At 39.2% G+C, this 22,309-nt stretch overlaps 1 protein-coding gene across 4 annotated transcripts in view; it reads left to right on the plus strand.

The window, feature by feature from the left end:
• rgs3a (regulator of G protein signaling 3a) overlaps positions 1-22,309 on the plus strand; it is a 93,037-nt gene that overhangs the window by 59,119 nt on the left and 11,609 nt on the right. For all 4 annotated transcript variants that reach the window (XM_026298111.1, XM_026298109.2, XM_026298110.2 and 1 more), the window contains 2 exons: positions 5,149-6,129; positions 21,837-21,907. In XM_026298111.1, the coding sequence (XP_026153896.1) occupies positions 5,149-6,129; positions 21,837-21,907 (1,052 nt within the window). The remainder of the gene's footprint in view (positions 1-5,148; positions 6,130-21,836; positions 21,908-22,309) is intronic.

Here is a 22,309-nt window from a genome sequence, read left to right on the forward strand (position 1 = left end):
CATTGACAGAGGTCATAGGTACTTCTTTAGCTTTTGGAGGACGCATAGCACAGCTGCTCCCCTGGGATGGGACTCTCATTGCCATGGTAACTGTGGGACAAAGTTCAGAAGTTCACATAATGGTCTCTGGGTGACTATGTGTGTGTTTTCCAGTACATCTGCCTTATTTGAAGATTTTGACCTGAAGAGATTAGTAAATATAATATAATATAATATAATATAATATAATATAATATAATATAATATAATATAATATAATATAATATAATATAATATAATATAATATAATATAATATAATATAATATAATAATAAATACATTTTTGTCAGTTTTCATTTTTCAGATAGATCTTCTAGAAATGAAACTTTGGAGTTACTCATTATTCTCACCTTCAGTGTTTCGTTTCCCCCAAGTTGTCAGAGTTACAAGAACAGGTATTAACTGAGTGATTGGAATGTGTCACTAGAAGGTGGGAGTTCTTCTTAACACAGGGAATACCAGTGGCTGCTGGTAAACACAAAGGTCCCATATTTTCTTCAGAATGCATATGCAATATAAGGGATTAAATAAAAAATCCATCCGTTCATCCATTATCTATAGCCGCTTATTCCTTAACCAGGGTCACAGGGATCTGCTGGAGCCTATCCCAGCTCTCTTTCGGGTGGAAGGCAGGGGTACACCCTGGACAGGTCACCAGTCCATCACAGGGCCACATAGAGACACACAAAGACAAACAACCACACACACTCACTCCTATGGGCAATTTAGAGTCACCCTGAGTCACATGTTTTTGGACTGTGGGAGGAAACCGGAGTACCCCAAGTAAACCCACTTAAGCACGGGGAGAAGATGCAAACTCATCCACCGTGTTGCCTAAACAAAAAAATCTCAAGTTAAAATCACTGGGGCTCACAACCTTATGGTGGAAAAATGTCAGTAGCCAGTATGGCTGCCTCCTGGCCTTGAACACAGAAACAGTCTTCAGCATGATGAAGCATTGTTGTAGCTCACGGAGGTCAAGGAGCTAGCTGGACAGCAAGGCATTAAATCACATGTTCTCATTGAGCTGAATCCACTCTTTTTCTTTCAGCTTTGTCTTGCAAAAGTGACCAAACATTTCCATTTACAAAATTGTATTTGGAAATTCCATATCTGCACAATTCATAAAAAGTGGTCATTAGCAAATTAAATCACTGTGACACCAGAAATGCTCTTAATATACATGAAAAACCAAGACAGACATTTTCAAAGATTTAATATCCACTTTTCTCCTCCCTTCCACTGTTATTTCTTTCTCTCTTCTTTATTCCACTTACTCATCACATTTCTGTGTTGTTGCTGAGACTGACTTTCCTTCTTCCTTCTTCATGTCCACCGTCTCCTCGCTCTATTCACTCTCTTACCTTATAGCCCACTCTCTCTGCCTTTTAGAGCTGCTTTTATTTCCCAGTTTAATTGAGGCAACACCAGAGATTATATTGTGTTAAATCATTAATGGTTTTGAATCGTGTTTGAGTACATGTGTGTTGTACATACACATAAATGCAAGCGTAGAAAATAATGCATCCAAACCACACACTGCCTCCTAATGAGACAAAACCTTGATGTTTATTAACATGTTTATTCATTTCATATCTTCGGATAAGATGTGACAACAGGTCCAGATGAGTCTGCTGGTTTTTGTGTGTGATTTTGCGTGTGTGTCTGCACTGTGAGAAGAAACAAGTGTATTTGACAGGACAGGTGGCTCCATTGTGTCTTAAGCTATATATTCAACAGTCAAGGCTTCATGTATATAAAACAGGGGAAGAGAGGAGGGGCTCAGTGAGGTGAACAGTGACGCACTATTCTAACTCTGACCACCACCATCAGCAAAGAAGGTACAAGAAAAGAACAGGCAAAAAGGACAAATGCAGAGACTTTTCTTCCACATTTCTCTCTGGGTGCTTTTATGAAAGTGCATTTCATTCTAAAAATACCCTTTAATACACCATTTGAATCAGAAAAAAGCCCTGATGTCTTAGTTGTAACGTCATTGTGAACTATTTAGATAGGATCACAGGGAGGTTAAAAGAGAGTTATAAGGTAAAATGGGAGGTCTGGCTTTTCTTGGGGAAGTTGTGCTGTTATATATCCATAAATGTCAAGAGAAGTCAAGTTTATATTTATTGCCCTGAGTCGCTGTTCTAGTCTCAGAGCTTCACAGTAGCCATGCTGGGAAAACACTAAATGAATCAGACATCACCTAAACAAACAAGCAAGGAACATGGCTGTCAGGTCTTGGGCTGTGCTGATCAGAGAAAGACCCCTTACTGAAATTAAATATAGACTATGTCAGTTAGTGCAAACAAGGACCAGTTTTTGTTTTGGGGGCTTGTAAATGGCTAGAACAATATAGTTCTACTGTTTGAATGTATAGTGTGATTTTTATTGTTTTGCAAACACATTGGAATAGAGTATGTATATGGGCTAGAGTTAATTCCAACATAAAGTCCTAGAAGCTTTTTGTGTAGCTCATGAATACAGGTCAAAAGTTTATAAGTCAGCACAACCAGGGCAGAAGATTCTGAGGAAACGAATTTGAGCTGCAAAAGTACACAAACAGCTTGTGAAATATCATGAGAGCTGTGTGAGAGGATGCAGTATTATCTCCAATTAAAGCAGAGCATCTTGTGATTGGAGCTTGTCGTCATAGATTAACCTGACCAGCACAATGAGGCCCTTCACAAGATTTACTGCAATACAGAGGGTGGAACTGATTTTGTAGACTGAGCTGAGGGCAAAACCACTTGAAGACTCTGAATAACAGATATTTGCAGTACCACTGCTTATTTTCATACACTGTACATATTCATGTCTGTGTTTAATGCCCACATGGTATTTATGAGCCAGGTACTATGGAAAAAACTATAAACTTACAAACATTATAGTCTTATTCTATTTGCTTCTTATGACCTTAATGCTTCACACTATGTAACTTTTTTTGTTTAGACTTACATGAACATGGTTGTCTTCACAGATTCCATGTTTTGCTCCAATGTTCAGCAACAAAGCATTTACTAGATTGTTTAACTTTGTGAGCTTCATAAATGACATTCAGAACTGCAAGGTATTCAGTTAATAGTTTCCTGTTCAAAGCTGTTCTTCACATGGGAATTTTCTTCAGTTTTAGGCTTTCCTTTTTGCAATCTTGTTTTCCTATGAGTAAATTCCTCTGGTGAGACTGATGGCTAACATTTAAAAACCACCTTAAGCCACCGATGTTTTAACTTTCCCCTCAGATTTAATTTCAATGTTCAAGCCAGTGCATCATCTCTGTCTAAAGTATTTACGCATGCCTTCAGGTTTCTGGATGTTCTCCTCTGAGACATGCTTAATAGAGCACAGAATAGTACAGAAATAGCTACAGCATGAGCACATGTTAATACATTTCTATCCCCTTTGTTAAAATATGCTAGTGCCAAAATCAAAAGGTTATACTATCATAATTATGTAAATATACAGATATCCTCCATATAGTACATGGAGTACACAGTCAATTAACCTCTTAAACCTCAGTTTGACAGCGTCATTATATCAAATGGGGGAAAAAAAGTCTTGTGCAGAAGGTTTTAGGTACTTTTAGATGTTTTTATTCTTATTACACAACACCATCAGGTGTCTGATTAATCCCAGTATGATTGTGCAGCCCATTGTGCAGGACAACAAGCCACAAAGAACACACTAGAGTGAAGAACTATTTTCAGAGGCAAGAAGAACCAGGAGTCCTGCAGCAGATGGTCAGACTCCCACAGAGCCCTGATCTGGGGCAGTGTGGAGTCAGTCTGGGATCACATGAAGAGACAGAAACACTGGGACAACCTGGATCTGCAGAAGAACTGCAGCAGTTTCTCCAGTGTGCTGTGAGGTACCAGGAGAAACTGTGTGCAGGTCAAACCACAGAGAACTGCTGCTGCAAAAAATGATAGATTTAGATTTTTTTCCTTTTACTGCAACTTTGTGTGAAGCTAATTGACAAATGAAGAACTTTTAATGTAATTTATATTAAAAGCATCCCCTGTGTACTTTTGGTATTTTTGCACAGTAATGTGTAATATCGCTCTTGGCAAAAATATTTGTTGATCTTTAGTCCAGTTTGAAACAAAATTCTGTGGTTCTGCATGATTTTGGCTCGCTCAAAATGCATTTTTAATGATCCACCCTCTGAGGGCTCTGTGAGCTGGAAAAGGTTAAAGCAGCATTTAAAATCATCAGATTTTTGGAGTTTATTCAGACAGTTTGCCAAAGCAGAAGGACCTCCGCTGTGTCATGTGTGTACACGAGTGTGACGGGATATTGTGTTTTGCCCTGGGAGATGGGTGGGAGCAGTGGAGAGATAGTTTGTGTGTGTGGTCATTTGGGTTAAAAAGAAAATGATTCTGTGTTGAAATGATAGAAACATATCAGAGAGAGGATGGACAGGTGAACAGATGGGTGGCTGCGGCTTGTTGCAGTAATCTCATCCATTTCTGAAAGAGGGTTGGCTTGATTTTTTTTAGTCTACAGTCCCTAAGGGCCCAGTACAAGTTCAGTTTGAGTGAAACACTGCAGAGAGAAATCCCAATGTCAAATCATCTGGCCCCAGTATTACAATGTATTCTCTAGCAATTCTGCCTATTGTCAGTCCTATGAATGAAAATTAAAATTGTGGATGCAACTCATTCTTAGGCCTAGATAGAAAGACCAGCATATCTTTAATTTTATGCTCTTATTCACATAGCTTGCCAAAGTTTGACATGTGATGTTTGTTGTCATTTCTCAACCGAGAAGACCGTCTCTTGCCCTTGCCCTGTCCAAGCTCAAAGGTTATGAATGCCCTCATGCTAAACCGTTCAGTCCGTTGGCAAGTCATGGCAGGACTATCATCACTTAATTTGACATTTTGACCTTCTCTAAAGACATATATGTCATCCTGGCGTACACCTCCGTCACACCAACACATAGCATCACATGATATATTTCCAAACCAAATCAAATGACTGGAAATAGTTAAATAGATTTGCTTATGACAGGAAAGTAAACCTATAGTGACAGTGCATTAATTATCCAAAGAGATGTGACTCACTTTCCTTTCTTTCCTTCCATGTCTTTCTCTGTTCTCCTTTGTAGATGTTGGAACCTAAGGTGGATGTCCCTTCATGTGAGCTGGGAGGATTAGGAGGAGATCGAGGAGGTGTGTGCCTCCACCTACCCCCCCACAGCTCAGAGGGTGAGGAAAGCAGTCTATATCCTTCGAGCCCCTCCGAGCCCCCAACCCTGGGTAGTCCTCACCCCTCAGAACCACTCACCCCTTTGGATGAGGTGTACATGCCCCTTGGTGGTCTGATGGACTCCAAGGAGCGGCATAAGGTGCCTCCTACACCACCTCCTTCTACTGAAGGTGAAGATTGTAAGAGTATGGAAGGAAATGAGATGGAGATATGGAGAGAAGTGAAGTATGGGGAGAGCAGGAGAGAGGAAGAGGAGGAAGATGGGACCAGTAGAAAGAGTGCAGATAGTGATGGGGAAGAAAAAGAGAAAGGTGGAGAGGAGGAAGGAGAGAGGAATGAGGAGGTCAACTCAAACCTGATGGTGTTAAACACAGATGAGGACAATATATCAGAGCCACCTGACACCAACGCTCCTCCCTCTTCCTCCTCATCTTCATTTGTCATCCCTGAGCTGCGCCTTGATCGTTCCTTCAGTGCTGATGCCCTCTCCTCACCCAATACTGATGATGAAGACTACGATGAAGATGAAGATGAGGAGTCTGAAGAGGAGGATGACGAGGACGACAGTGATGATGCCTACCTTCAGCGTAGTGACAGCAAGCGCCGCAGCATGGTGGAAGGAGCCACATGCGAGAAACATGGAGGTGGAGGGCTCAGTGTGCAGAATTCCCTCCGCAGACGTACCCACAGTGAAGGGAGTCTCCTGCAAGACCCCCGCCCACCTTGTTTCACCTCCGACAATGCCATCAACTGCCTGGAGACTGGGGGAACACATCACAAGGGTGGCTGGACACTCCCATCACCCAAAACGCTGAAAAAAGAGCTGACCAAGAATGGAGGCTCCATGCATCAGCTGTGTATGCTGTTTTCTGGGAGGAAGGTAAGCAGCTTCACACTGAAATAGTAAGACACACTAATGCAACAATAAAAGTCATAGAAATGCAGCACTGCTACCATGCAACATTTTCTATACTTGGACAACACTGCATATGGTCAAAGGTATTAAAACAAACAAATACACCAATGTAGTCATTTGATCTATAAAAGAAGAATAAGAATATTTCAATTTTCCTGTCTAACCCCTCCTACTGGGCAAAATGTAGCTCGATGCCTTATTGCATCAGCAGTGCACAAATGATCTAATAGCTTAGGCCAACAGTTCAGATCGCTGGTTTCTGTAAAAAGGATGACATCATGTGGTAAAATTCAGCAATTGCACAAGAAGCCTGGAGTGAGTGCGGGTCTGAAGTGTTTAGTGCCAAGCTTATCTAACAAAAAAGACCACAATCATTCCCAAGAACAGCAGATGCAGATTAGACACATAGCATGTTTATAGTAGGCATATTGTCAGTATATTACCACAGTACTATGGCACAGAGTCTAAAAGTGTTGATAAATTGCAATAATAATTGGTTTGCCCCCAGTTTTACCAGCTGGAGATGGAACTATATTGATGCACTTAAGTCTCAAACATAAGTAGTTTAATGGTAAAATAATGAATGTTGTGGTGCTTACTCCTTTAGGAAAATTCATAAGCATTTCAGGAAATATGTGCCTGCAGTTGTGGAAACTTCATTTATATTTGCAATTTAGAGGCCATAAATAATGACATTTAGACTCCTCTTTGAAAAGGATTTGTGCAGTGAGTTTACCATTGGTTTAAATGCAGGTAGTAGTTGTTCTAGTTGTCCAACAGAGGGAAGCATGCATCACATCCTGTTAGTCTAGCAACCTCACATTAAGTGTGCTTTATGGTTTTTTTTTCACTTCACTTCGGCCAAGTTTGAGTAATGAACAATAAATTAGAAATCTTCCTGTGTTTCGTTTCCTTGTAAACTATAAAGTGATATGTTATAAATTCAATATAGTAAACCATCAGTTATAAATTTGATTTCCCTATAATTATTACACTTTAACTGGAATGCAGACAGGTCATGATCTCTGCACTTATTTCTCCCCACAACACTATTTATAGCAGTTTGACCTGCACACCCATTTCATCAGTGTGCATTTGCTAATGACTGCTTCTCGTACAAGGAGTACAGACAAATGGAGGGAAAATGTTAGAAAGAAAGAACAAGACAGAGATATCTGCGCTTTACATAGACGTAATGATAGATAAACGACAGATGTGATTAAGCGCTCACTTAATCAGTGTAGAATATCAGAAGCACTGCTCCTTTTTATCTACCTCTCTTTCCACAAATCTGTCAGCACGCTCAGCAGCCTTAAATGGCAGTGTGTGTGAGCTGTGCAGAGGAGGAATGCAGCAGACAGGGCTGGAGCGTATTGGTCTTGGCAGATTCAAGGATAATTTTACTACCTATTGGCGTCACGGACACTGTTCCTTTGAGGGTAGTGTTTCCATTATTTAAAATGATCTGTCATCTCCCTCTCACTCATAAATCTTGTGACATCTCCAGGTGCAGAGTGTGTGTCTTTGACTGATTCATGAGCCTGCATGCACATACTGCCTTTTTTTTTTTGTAACATCTTCAAAATTTCAAAGCTTGTCGGTTCTCATTTTCAGTACCAGTGTTTTCTATGTTTAAGTGAGGAAGGATGTGGTTGTATTGGCTTCTTACATACCAGTAAAATATAAGTTGCCTTATTTTATCCAGGACCTTATTTTTATCCAGGATACTTTTTTTTAAAATATATTTTAGGATCTAGAATATTTGGGCTTTAGAATGATGCACAATTAACCACAGATACAGCGGCTCAGCAAACTAAGTTTCCAGACTTTTAACAAAGACAGGCTCTGGTTCTGTCTTTCTGCTCTGCTCTTCCTCCTACTCCATGTCTTTAGTGGCCTATCAATAAAGCAAGGACAGCCAGAGAGAGACATAGAGCAGGTCAAGAGGAATAATATTTGTTTGACAAAGTGATTTTTCTTGACTACTTCTTAAAAGAAAGTCATATTCCTACTACTGACTGGTGAGAATTTGTGTCCAAGCTCCTAAATCAAACCTGCATTTAGAAATTATTTTTCAAAACAATATTAAACAGCGATTAGTAAAGAAAAGTCACTAAAGTGTGTAAAGAATAGCATAACAGCAGGACATTATTTTCCACCTTGTTGAGGACAGTTTTTAAATCTGCAGTTCATTTACCAAAATATGACACATTTAGCCAAGGAAACAACAAAAATTTAAGGGACTCAGATTCCAGAAGTAATTAGAAGCATCTATTCATCTGTTTCACACTTGTAGTCACAGTGGAACTTTATAGTAAAAAACCCTTTTTTCACCATATGACAGCAGGAATGCAGTAAAAAGGCCATTAAGACTAAACGAGTGCATGTTCTATCTGCTCAGACCAATAAATTGAGCTTGCATTATGGTGTCCAAACCCCTCAAATCCTTCGTCTTTTTCCAGACATCACACTCTCTATCATCTTGATTCAGTTTGCGAATGTGTTGCATTCACACAGATGTTGCAGCAACAGACACCATGTGGTTCCATCCTTGCATCTTTGGCTTAAACAGGCCAAACATTTTGTTTATGGGGTCTGAATGTTTGTTTGAAATCTGGATAAATATCGGCCGTCTTTGCAGACGTTGGAAGGAAACAATTTTAATGTGTTTACTGACAGTGAAGTGACTTACATTCCTGCATTATGTCAAAAATACACAGCGTTGCATAGTAGAAAATGAAAAAAAGGACGGCTTGCGTTCATACTTGAAAACAGGTGAGGATTTTTGGACAGACAGAAACACAAGCCGACGTGTTAGTAAAACAAAGGAACACTTGCTTTTAGCTTTTATAATTTTACATCATCAACCTCTCTGCTTTTTATGGCACCATGTTTGTAAAAGCAAAGTAAAAAACAAGTAATGTTTTTATATTTAACAGCAGCAATATGAGGGAGATCTCATTTAGCTTGAACAACATTCAAAATTCAACACTTGAGCAGGCAATTTCCATCTAAAGTGTATGTGCACTGCGCATACAATCAGCCCATCTATTATTTCTGTCAGAAACAACCCTGTAGGCTACTGCACAACTAAATTAATGTTCTAAAGTAAATGAAATATTGCTGCTTCAGCTTGGCCATAAAAATAGAGTGAAACAGGGAAAATTGAAAGGAATCACTAAGGCTACTGCCAGGACTACGGAAAACGCAGCTTATTCTGCTCTATTTGTAAAATAAAACAAGAAAGGTCAACATTACAGGTCAATCTAATACTAGGCTACACACAACTTTTTCCAACCTAACTGAATTATCTTTGTCCTTGGGGCTGAAGCCGAAACATCACGTGGATTCACAAACATGGAAGAATGAGAAAACAGAACGCACACCTACACAAGCAGCATGTTGTCACGTTTTGTTTGGACAGACTGTGGACTAAGGTGTCTGTGCAGTCATATTTATATTTGTTTTACCTGATGAAGTTACCGTTTAGAATATCATATTTAAACTTGACTACACTCCAGTGTCTGTCCAGTGTCTCCAGACTGTGTAGTCTGTTTTTGATTTCCCGGGCCTCCACTAAACATGCTCTGTGGGGTGATAAGCAGGACAAAGAGTTATGAGAACTTATGATGCTATTTTAGGCAGAAGTACAAAAATATTAGTAAACGTAATGCACCGTTAAGGACCTCAGCTACAAGTCCACTAGGCTTTCAGCAGTTGTACAAGACAAAGCTATTAGCGCTGACCTCTAATCATTCCCCAGGCTCACAGTGTGCTTGTTCCTTCTAGGTTACCTCATCTAATTTAAAGTGTTTAGTTTGACAGAGACACAGCACTTGTTTGGTGCCACGATTGTGATGTGTACCTGACACGGGTCAACACACGTGACCAGAGCTAATAATAGTTTGTTTTTTATTGAATTATCTTGTGGAAAAAATACTGGGTATCTGTGAATGTCAGACTCATCCCGTCGAGTGCTGTTTTGTCCAAAATAGATGACAAATGTAATTTGACCAGGGCCTGGATGTATATCAGAATGAGTATATGTTCTGCAACAGCACTGTGACACACTGAGAGGATAGTATTGCAGGTAAACATGGGAGTTTTCTTCTGTTTGGCTGTACAGTAGATGGCCTGGAAGGGACAAAGGGTCTCCAGGGTTCAAATTCATGTGGGATGCAGCCAGACTGGATATGTCCAGTGTTAAATAAGTAACGTGTAAATATTTACTGAGCAGACTGAACAAGCTTTCAGTCAGAACAGTCAACACAGGGTCCAGGCTGAAGTATCTACGGACACAAACATGAGTGAACTAAATGTAATGTTTTTTTTGTTTTTTTTTTAGTTTGCTCTTTTACTTCACAGTTTATAATCAAATTTCAATGCAAGGCTTCAATTGCTATCTGAAACAGATTTTTCATTTAGGAAACAGTTCTTGTCACTTGTATAATCAGAGGGATCTTGTTTAGTCTTTGGACGAAGTGCTTGTGTGTTTTCTAAAAGGTTCTGGGCCCATTTCTTCTAGAAGGATAAACATCCATATTTATCCTTCCATAAAATACACACATTAGTGATTCCTTTGCGCATTTTGCTCTCAGGCATGATTTACATGTACACAACCTGGTCCTCTTACAGCCTCATTCTAACCTTCTGCTGACGAAGTTATGTCCTTTTTCTATATAAGAAAAAAACAACAACAACACACACACATATATATATATACTATGGGTACAAGCCTTTCAATTTTAGTATTTCTTCTACTTATTGTATTTTGTAGGTATCATGGGGTGTAACAAAGGATCTGACCCTGATATAATACTGTCCAGGACTGACTGACACACTGCTGATATTCCAGTAACATGTAATCCAACACAATAATGTGTTGCTTACATTTTGGAAGTAAAACTAGGCTACTGCTGTGAGCTATTCAGCAAATAAACACACTGTTCAGTGCATTCTTGTTATTTCTGCTCTCATGTTTTGCAAGACAAGATGCTCCAAAATCATCCGATATGGACTATCGCTCATACTAGAGCTCCAGGCAAACCACTTACACATTCAAGCTGCTCGGCATGAGAAGGTTGCTAATCTACCACTTGTACTGTTTGGGTGGGTTTGGCAGTGGTCACTTCTATTTGGCTTGCATCTTGTTTACTAAATATACACATGTTTTTCAGATGATGTCCTCTGACAGACAGAGTCAAGTATACTAGATATTCCGCCTCCATAGTTAACCCGTCATACTGACAGGAAGGGGAAACATCATTGCTGGTTGAGCAGCTGTGATAACAAATATGAGTCTTGTGTCTACTGGGAAGAGCTGTGACTTTCACTCAAGCCTGATAGAAAGCTTTTATTGTGACATTAACTGTCAACTGAAATAACTTATTAAATATTGCGCTGTGTTCTTCCATGCAAAGAGTCAGGATGAAGATTACTGTGGGCACATCTTAGCATATTACTGTAAACAGGCCTTCTGGATGGATGGATAGGGAATTATTATGGCAGCTTTCGATTAGTTGGTGTTATGTTTTTATTGCTACCTTTACACTTTAAAGTAATGTAAAAGGTTTAAAATCCATTAAGGGTTTAAAGCTCGCAGTATTGCATTTGATTGTGAATTTTTGCACAATATGTGTAATATTATTTTTAAAAAAAACAAATTAAAGTATCCTGTATTGGCATTGTCCCATGAAATTATATCAATTTGTCTTTGCAAACTTAGGAACTCCTTCTAATAATGAGAGCTCAAAACTTCCCACACTCATCCTTCTTTACTCAGGAAGATCCCACCTGGGCAAAACCTCAGCCTGTGCACCTGTGTCCTTTATGTCTTGCTCTCTTTTCCTACTACTAAAACTCTCTGTCGGCTCCAATTGGACTTTCACACTTTTACAAAGCCCCTTCACGAAGACTAGCTTATCCCAAGCTGATGGAACTATCATTCCTTTTGTTTATTTGTCAGCAATTGCGTGGCTGTTTGCGATTACTGGGTTTTAATGAGTTATCTGGATAGTTACTGCTGTGAACTGTGTGTGAAGGAGTGTGGGAACATGCTGTTTCCATCCATTAACTTTGATATTGCTGTAATACAATGTGAGCCAGAGCTCTAATAGGGCCCTTTAAAACAGATTCTAAAAAATAATTAGTTTTCACTTTGAGCAGAGGAACAAAACAGAGCAAGTCAAACATTGAATGTCAGCAGACAGAGGTCGCTGGCTCAGGACTTGTCCACACAGAGTAATTCCACATGAGACACTTGCTAACACTGACATTTGCCAACATTAATTACAAAGAAGCAGCAGGGGTACTGTCCCCCATGAGCGATACACAGAGCAAGACGGTGTAACAGGAGCACCTTACAGTACAATCCAGTCTGTCAAAGCCTGTTAAGACATTGTTTCATTTACCTTCAGCTGGTTTGACCCATCAAACACAGACGACTGATTCAACAACACAACGTTACATAACCTGCAGCATAGAGTTAAGTTGTAACCAACTGAGCATTACTACCATCAATTTACATTTCCTCAGTGACCTTTAAATTTCAACGCTGCTTTGGTGATGTCTTTCTTTCATTAGACATGATGGCTTGATGTCATGGCACTCAGTATCTGGACCTACTGTAGCAGAGCCATGCTCTCTGCCAACCTCAGTCCCCTACTGTGTACGCAGTTAGGTTATTCACTGACAGGATTTTGGATGCTGTCACTGGCACAATAAAGCGCTCTCCCGACATTCTCTTAATCCAAGAGAGGATCCAGAAGGCCCCTTGTTTCATAGTTTGTGTCTTGTGTGTGTTTGAATGGAGATGTTTGCAGCGCTCGTTGCCATAACAGTATTTTGGCTGTATCGGGAATTGATTACATCAATGAAGAGAGTTTGTTTCCCATATATGCAAGCCCAGACCCAGTGCTGCATATACACAAATCTATGCTCCATAGTTTCAGAATCACAAACATTTAAACATGATGCCTGCAGATACACTAGATTTTATTAAATAAGCATGAAAACTGGACATGAAAGTTATTGTGGAAAAAAAGAGAAGAGAATTTTGTGAGAAGGATATACAACTAGAGAAAAACAATAATGCAGTGGAAAACATTCTTGAACATTAAGGGCAGGGTGAGAAGTGGCAGTGCCTTCGGTTGTTGAGATCCAAGTTCAATTTCCAGCCCATGCTAAGACTTGCCCTACATTTCAACCAATTATTTAATTTAACCACCACCAAAAGCCTTGTATTAACCTTAAACAAATTCTTTTCCTTGCATAAGAAATGTTTTCTGACTGCTAAACTGGATACACAATAAGATAGAAACATTGTTGTGCATACATGGTATTAGGTCATGTCTCACTTTCTCAAACCTTTGCTCAAAATTAGCAGTGACGTGTGCTATCCTTAACACCACTATACTGCTGTATGTATATCACTATTTTCATGTTGCAAATCAGTATTTCAGAAGTAAAACTAAACATTTGAAGGGCATTGCCACATTGTTCAGCACTGCCATGTGACTAGAACAGACTTTGAATCACTGAATCCTTTTGTACAAATCTGCAATCGTTCTGTCTGTGGTAAGAATCGTACATAATGTGAGATAATGAGAACGTGGTGTACTTTATCTGCATGTCAACTATGCGATCCACTTTAGCACGTAACCCTGGCTAGGTCTGTATTTTAGACAGATGCAATTGTGTAGCAGCACACACCAAAACAAGGACACACGCAATCACACACACTCCACAGGAGGCGAGAGTCAGGGTGAACAATGTTTGTGGGATGAATGGCAGAACACGTGCCGTCCTCCCTCACACGATGGGAACAGAGTTAAGGGAACAATTAGCTCTGAAGGCAGAGAAAGGGAAATTAAAGTTCACTCCTTGATGTTAGAATAAGGCATGAGGATGAAATAAAACATCAATTTTTTTCTTTGACACTAAAGGTTATATTAGTTAACCCAGGGTTTGTTGCTGACAGCTACATCCTAGCATGATTACTTTTTGCTGGAGCATGCACCTCATTTAAATATACAGCATTATCAGATTATTTCCATTGGGTTTGGCAGCAGCACAGTATCCATTTTAACTGTGGCATCTTTTCATTTCCTATGATTTATGTCATCCCTGAGATGGCAACAAAAAACATCAGCATAAACATCACTGAACAACATTTTTTTTATTTTATATGCAGTTTCATCTTTCAAATCTAATTTCTAAAGTCGTGCTATTTGTTCCAGTGTGAACGACTGAACTTTATAATCACTGTGTATAATTTGCTTTCAGTTTTCTTTTCGTTTGCATCAGTTTTAATGGATTTTTTTATTTACAGGGACATGAATGATGCTATGACAACAAAACGTACCTTTGTAAGATGTTAAATCTAATGGTTTTGCATTACATAACAAATTCAGTGAGGGTTGTAACTCCAGCTTCCCTTAAAAATCACAAAACAGATGCTCTAATCACGTCTGCTCTTTGACAAATAGAGGCCAACAGTAAAGTCAGATATTCAGTAACTGCTATGTGTTATTTACTTCCAGTACGAGGTGAAGCATGACCTTTTCATGAGCGGGTGTGTGACCCATGTCATTCTCTGGCTGCCACGGTCGGAATCCCATTTGCAGCATTCCTCCCTTCCCTATCGAATGCCACACAGCTCATCCTAACATGCTGCTTTCCTAGAAATTATGTTGTTTTTATAGAAACCAGCCCTTTGTTTTGGCTGTGATATAAAATTCCTGTAGCTATTGGCCCATAGTAGAACCTGCAACTCACAACACCTCACATCTTTAAGTTAATATTACAATATGATATCACATGCCGCTACCACATGGAGCTTAGTACTGCAAACATGTAGGGATTAAATGAGAGTAGAATTTGTCTGAGAGGGATTGGCCACCAGCCCCAAGTTACAGCATCAAGACAGTGTGACATTGTGATGAACGTCACTCACATAAATGTTTGAAGACTGTACTGCAAATAAACCTGAGGAATGTGTTTCCAGTCATGCAGTGAGCATTCATTACATTAATATGACTTCACCTTGTGATATATGAATGAAAAAAAAAGATGACAAGTTGCTAGAACTATTTGGATTTTGGTTTTAGATAATATCTGGATACTAACCAACAACCAAGGTATCAAATAATGAAAAAATCATGCTTAGAAAAGACTGTGCAAGGTCCATATGACTTATTTTTTCTTACAATGTTAGTAATTAAAGCCATTAGTAATGTTGTTAGATATGATATAAGATGTGTTCTTAGATGTTTTCATGCAACTCCCTAAAGGAAGTTTGACATTTAAAAATAAAATTTGTCTTAGTGTAAATGACCTGAAGAACAAGAGTTGCTGGTTTTAGTTGACATGTCCATTTATGCTAATTGCACATATAAAATAGATTGCAGGCTTTAGTTGAAAATTCTGTCTTTCAGTGGTTACCTGTATAAATGATGCAGTTTATGTCGGCATAGCTTACTAAAATGCAACCATTGGTGCTCCTGACGGTCGGTGCCAGCTTTGGAAAGAATTACAAGGCCACATTCATTAAAATTCCAAGCAGAAAGGTCATCTGCTGGTCAGAAAATGTCAATACAATTTTAATGGGTAGCACCAATTCCAGGACTGTGTAACCTGACAGCTTCTCAGAACAACTCAGAGAGGTGATAGTGTATGAGAACTAACATTAACATCCTGGGACATAGGAAGTACTGATGCAGGAAGCAGCCAGTTCCTGAACTGTGCCAAATAACAGGAGACATAGTAGAGTCCAGCCAAGCACAAAACACACACATCTACATACTGTACTCTTTCGCGAGTTAAAGTCACACACCCACAGTTACAAACAAATGTGCAGACAGTGCACCTTTTGTATCTGCTTTCATTATGTAGTTTAAGGAGGAATGAGTCAGTATCCTGTCTGTAGGTCAATGAGTTTAGTCACACAGATATTATGGCTGTGCCATTGTGACTTGTGTGTGTGTGTGTGTGTGTGTGTGTGAGAATGTGTGTATGTGAATGTGTGGCTTCTATCCAATTACCTAAGCTCGCATAGAAATGCACAGTGTCATACTCCCTTCATTTTGTCACCAAAATTCCCTTTATTTGTAAAGGAAGTTGGAAAAATATTTCCTCTGACATAAATTGGAAGAATGAAAAAATAAAATGTTGCATCACAGTCTTCACATCAAAGAAAATGTTTTACGCTAAACACCACAAGGAATGTCTTATCAAGACTTTTATAAAATAAAGATCAAACTGAAAAAAATGTTCTGAAGTGACTAAAAAAGTAATAGTATCATCTGTAGGAAAACATTTTGTGAATCCCTGTTACAGCCTCATGAAAGTGTCTTGAGATATCAGTTTCATATATGGATTAGATTGCACGACAGCCATTAACGCTTCACCAGTATTTGCTTTTGTGATCTCTCTCTCTCATGTTTCTTTAACATCACTTTTTGCCTTTTTTCCATCTTTTTTTCTCTATGTTCTTATATTTTTTGTTTTTTATAAAGGGACCATTGTTCCTCCTATGACCTTTGCAGACAGAGTCCAGAAATCTGTTTTTTGTCTCCTTTCACTTATTTTCTTTCAACTCTCTAGCCAAGGTCTATAAGGAAGTGCAGGCGCTTATCAGGGGAAGAAACCGGCCAAGATTATCATCAAGCAGGAAAGCTGTGTCTAATTATTTGCCTAGTTAACTAATATCTGTTATGCAAAAGGAAGACGGAAGAAAAGGAAAATAAAGTTTTTGCAAATATATTAAAATCAGGCATGTGTTCAGGAACTGTGCGTTTTCTGACTTTTGGAACACATTCCCTCAGGGCGTGTACTTTAAGGATCTGAGGGTCAACCACAAATACTTCTCCTTCAGAGCTTCCCTTTTGTCACAGAGAAAAGATTTGTGAATAACAACAATCAGAACTGTTCAGTGCACACCGTCTTGCACTGTTTAGCCAGGGTGCATTCTATTACAGGGTGCTTTTAATTGTTTAATTTATGAGGGTTCTTTGGCCCATTGTCATTATTTCGCTTCACGTGCACAATAAAACTGTTTGGTCACAATATAAAGATTTATTCATACATAACCAGTATGACTTGACAGGAGGTGTTGGAGCTTCAAGGTGCAGCCAGTGCAGTGACAGTTGTGTCTCAAATAATCACAGTTGTGGCAGTACTTTCACACAGCTGTGTGGTACATTGGGTACATTTGGTATAAATTGCAATTACTTATTTCTGCAAAGTGAACAGAGTGTTGTAAATTGAGCTATTATCCAGAGTTAATTGCAAGAGGTTCTTTACTTGTCTTCATCCTAACACATTTTGGCAGCTCTGCAGCTCTGTTGAATTCTGAGGTATATAAGAAGGATTTTCTAGATAAAAAAAAGTCCACAGAATGCTCATACCTATTTACATTACAAAATGTATCACTGAGGATTTTGAGCCAGATAGGACTGACTTCATCCTCTGAAATGCATTTTAAATTCAGGCCAAAAATGGTAACACTTTAATTTATTGTTGTTACATAAAGCAGTCTTCCTCATTGAATCCTGCAGCCTATAAGTTGTTGCCATGTGCCTCACGCTATGTATAAAAGTGTATGATAATGGACTGTGACTGTGATTCATATCACAACTTGTGCCAAACTAACCTTCTGTTGTCTGCTGCCTGTTCAATGTCAGATTGCTGCAGATAGAGGAAGAGGCTGATGATGAACAGAATAGCACTATTATAGGTAAAGACAGAAAAGCAGGAAAGATAGAGGGACCTAATTCAAATCAGTGCAGAAAGAGACAAACCAAAACACTTACAACTTCATAATGGATTTAATGATTCAGGACTCTGGTGACTACATGTGCACGTGCAATTACCTTATAACACGTTTAATTCAAATTCAAACTGAATAAAGTGCAGTGTGGTTCTGTAACTCATGGAAATTTTGGGAATAATTTCCTCCCCTTTTTTGGACTTTATGGGTTGCACATCCTGATAAACATATGATGTAAGTCTCCAGCGGGCCCTTTTTTTATTTAATTAGAAAGTGAAAGTAGAAAAACACCTAAACAACTCTCTGTCTTTTCTCTCAGCTATTACCTTCACTCAAGGGCTTAGTGAGCAAATCCCATTTATCCCAATTTAACCACATGAATCTCTGGTCATCACTGTTCATGTAAGAACCAGCTCTGCAAGATCAGTACACATTGCTGCCCAGAAACTATACCAGATATTGTGTAAATATGAAGTATGACATTTTATTTGAGCAGCTAAATATTGCAGCTACATTAAAAATTTAGACTTGGAATTCAAAGTAACATTTTTAAGCATTTTTTTCTTTAATTATAAAAAGTAAATGGAACTCACATTCTTCAATTATGTTCAAGAATCTCCTGAGATTGACATGACTAGAAGTTATTGTTGTGAGGCCAACAGGACACTAATAATACACTAACTGTATTCAGTAATTAGAGTGTTCAGTAAAGCCTGTGATCATATCAAAGCTGTTAAGTGTCAGAGCTGTTGTTAACCCAGGCCAGGAGCAGGGTAATGATGCCACATTGGAAAATGTCAGTGTATCAGTGTGAGGGTATGACACCCACACACACATGTGCACAGAGTAGAGCCACACAATGTCAGGAAACTGCAGTCTGACTTGTAGTTCCATTTCCAAGGCTGCCCTAAATAGAATAGGAATCTGACATTGTTCAGGCACCGACTTGTCAATTTGTTTTCAAATAAAATACAAAATGGGGGAATGAAAGAGAAGGAAGCTGCCCAAGGGAGGACTGATGAAGAAAAGCAGCAGGGTTTGAACTGCTGAGAAGTTTAAATACACAAAGACCAAGATTCATTTCTTCACCTCTAGGGTTTTAGACTGTTGCAGGATTTGGAGTCTGGGTGAATGGGTCAAGAATCTTTCTGTGCTGTTTAGAATATTATCACTCCAATGTGTTTGTTAGTGCAAAGAACAACTAAAGAATGTAGAGTTTATTGAGACAGAGAGTTTTGTCCTGTCCTATCAAGAAATAGCAGTAATCTAACCCTCATACCGAACCAGGCACACACAAACACACAGACACTCAACATTCTTCCTCGCCTTGTGCTTGGCAGACATGTTCTCCAAGTCATGTGCATTTGTGTGGATAAATGTTTTGAATTTGACTTTTAGAGATGTGCCTGCCATATCATTGCCTGGAACATGTGCATGCTTTTATAAGTGTTTTGCCACAAAGACGTGTGTAGCTAGGTTAAACCTGTATCGGACTACCTGCACAGCCATCTTACCTTTTAACACTGTGCCAGCATCTGCATCCCCTGGCTCAGGGAGCTATGTCATCATGTTGTCAGATCATATGTTTTCTTACCCACTTCAGGGAGGCATCATATGAGCAGTCCACACACATAAGTATGTACCCAAACACACGCACACACACACAGTGGGATTATCTTTAGAAAAGAGTCAGACTTTTTTATGCTCCACTGACCCTTGGCAGCAAGACTCTAGATATGTGTGTCAAAGTCTCCTTTGTGTGGAGGGCCTGGGTAGGGTCTGGCTGCCAGAAAGAAGACAAAAGAGAAAAACATAAAATTCATGGGAATCAACCTGTAATTATTCAGCTTTGCAAGAATTTCTTTGATTTTTAACACACAAATCATGTATACATGCATTGCCATTACTATACAAACTGACACTAACTTAAGACCCACTTGATTATTACACTCAGGGACAGAACGACAGAACCAATTATGTATGAAGCATTTCAACAACACTCTTAACACTGTGATGCTCATGTAAATATACTGTCTCAATCGTAAAAGTCAATAAATGTAAAAAGGTCATAACTTTTCATGCCTGTAGGTGGCACACATCATAAAATAATTACATCTACAGTTCGTAACTTTTTGTATTATGTATAATTAGTCATTTGTCAAAGCTCATTATGACCCCTCTCAGACAGAATTTCATTAGTGCATACCTGTAGATTACAGCCTCACCATCATAATAGTAATTAAAAGGAAGGACATTTTAATTCTACATTATGCCATAATGGTGTAATTTGAAGAAAACTTATTTTTTAATGTGTGTGTGTGTGTGTGTGTGCGTGCGTGCGTGCGTGCACGTGCGTGCGTGCGCGTGCATGTGTTTGTGTGTTTGTGGATGAGTAACAGGGAAATAAGAGGTGAAAAGTAAATGCTTTCCATACATCTTTCATGTCTGAGGAAATATTTAATATTATGATCTATGTTTGGCCACAGCTTTGTTGCAATTCCAGCTTGGACAAAGCAGACACATTTCCCTGTTTGTGTATATATACACGTGGATCTCATCCCCCCTCTGATCTCCACTGGCTACACAGCATAATTTGTTTTACTGATAACCCTGGGTGGGCTACATCAGGACAAATGTCTCTGGGAATGGTGAAGTCTGTGTCACTTTCCAGTTGTTTTGTGGTGTGGTTTCTGAGGAATGCCAGGCTGATTGATCCATAGGGATTGGGACTCTTCTGTTGTGCCGCTCGTTGTGAGATTAGTGATAACATTTTGAGGATTTTGATGTCTCGTGTGATCCCTAACTTGTCCTAACATGTTTTAGCTGCTGGAGCTAGAGGATGTAAATACATGTTAAATCTTTATTTTATGTTTAAATCTGAAACATATGCAATGCACACGCACACACACACACACACACACACACACACACACACACACACACACACACACACACACGTATTGCACTGCATGCTTTCACAATTGGATACACAAAGAATTTAGATATATACACATCATATTCTTTCATGTAAATAATTTGAAATTTAATCCTACTGTACCATCACAACTACATGACCAGCCATATCCTGTTTTGAAAGTGCTTTTCGTGTGAAAATCTGCCTTTGGACTAAATATCTGCCCAGTGTAGGTTTGAAAGGTGGCAATAAAATGTTTGAGCTCAGTGATGGAGAACAGCAGCTGTTAAGGTTGAAACTCGAATTGGGTCCCACGAAGAGAGAAAGCACACCATGTGTTACCAGCTGTGGCCAGTATCTAACTCAGATTCAACTGTGTGTTCCTGTAATACAATGGCTCATTATTCAGTCTTACACACATCCACATACATACAATGGGGCAACTTGAGGCAATCAGATTAGTGGAGATTGACCCCTTCCCCACCCTGACAACTTCGCCTTTTCTCTTGACCAATCAAAAAGGTGGGTTGGCAGAAAGTGTAATGTGAAACCGGGACCTTGGCTCAACACATCAAACCCAGGGCACAGTTGGAGGCCAACAGAAACAACAGCCGTAGTCTTTCACACTCTCTCACTCTCACAGATTTTCCTTAATTTGTTATACCCGGACACATACTGCTTACAAACACCATCTGCTGCATTCACACTCAGTTTTGTTCAGCAAGATCCAGGCACAATCCTCAGAGATCCTGTCTGATTCACACTGTGGGCTTCTGCTATGGACTAATCTTTTTGGTGATGGGCTGTGTGTATTACCGCCTGAACTATTGTCAGTCTGGCCTAAGTGGACACACCAAGGATTTACTCACTTACCAGCCACTTATGTTGTCACAACCTATTGGAGCTAGTTAAGATACAACATCTGCACAGGCCTCTTTTCTGTGTGGAGGGTGGATGATGCAGTGTGTGTTCTCCTTCCTCTTCTCTCAGCTGAGCTCCGGATCCCCTTGTAGCTGTGAGGTTGGCCCTGAAGGGACAAAGAAGAAGAAATCCAAGAACCTGTAAGTATTAAATGAATTGACTCTGTTTGTTGTGTGTTTCCTTTCGGTGTCTGCTCATTTTAAAGGTTCTTCTGACCTCTGACAATTTGAAACCATGATTTAGAAAACAGTGCTTTGACCTTTAGATTTAAAATAAAAAAATCATTGATAGTTGTGAAAAATGTAGTAAATGGAAGTACAGTGATGGCTCTGACAACAATAGCAATAAGCATCCGTGTTTTCAGAATTGAGTCAGTTGTCAACTATCATGCTAATTTAATTAAAAGCTGTTTCTGGTAAAAGGGTAAAAAATTTACACCCTGCTTTACCATCCCATTTTAAAATGATGTCGTTACTTGTGTCCAAACCAATAGACAATGATAATGACTTGTTTTATAGCGGCCAGTAGGGGGTTAATTGAGA

Source organism: Mastacembelus armatus, chromosome 12 (assembly GCF_900324485.2).
Source record: "Mastacembelus armatus chromosome 12, fMasArm1.2, whole genome shotgun sequence".
Taxonomy (NCBI): domain Eukaryota; kingdom Metazoa; phylum Chordata; class Actinopteri; order Synbranchiformes; family Mastacembelidae; genus Mastacembelus; species Mastacembelus armatus.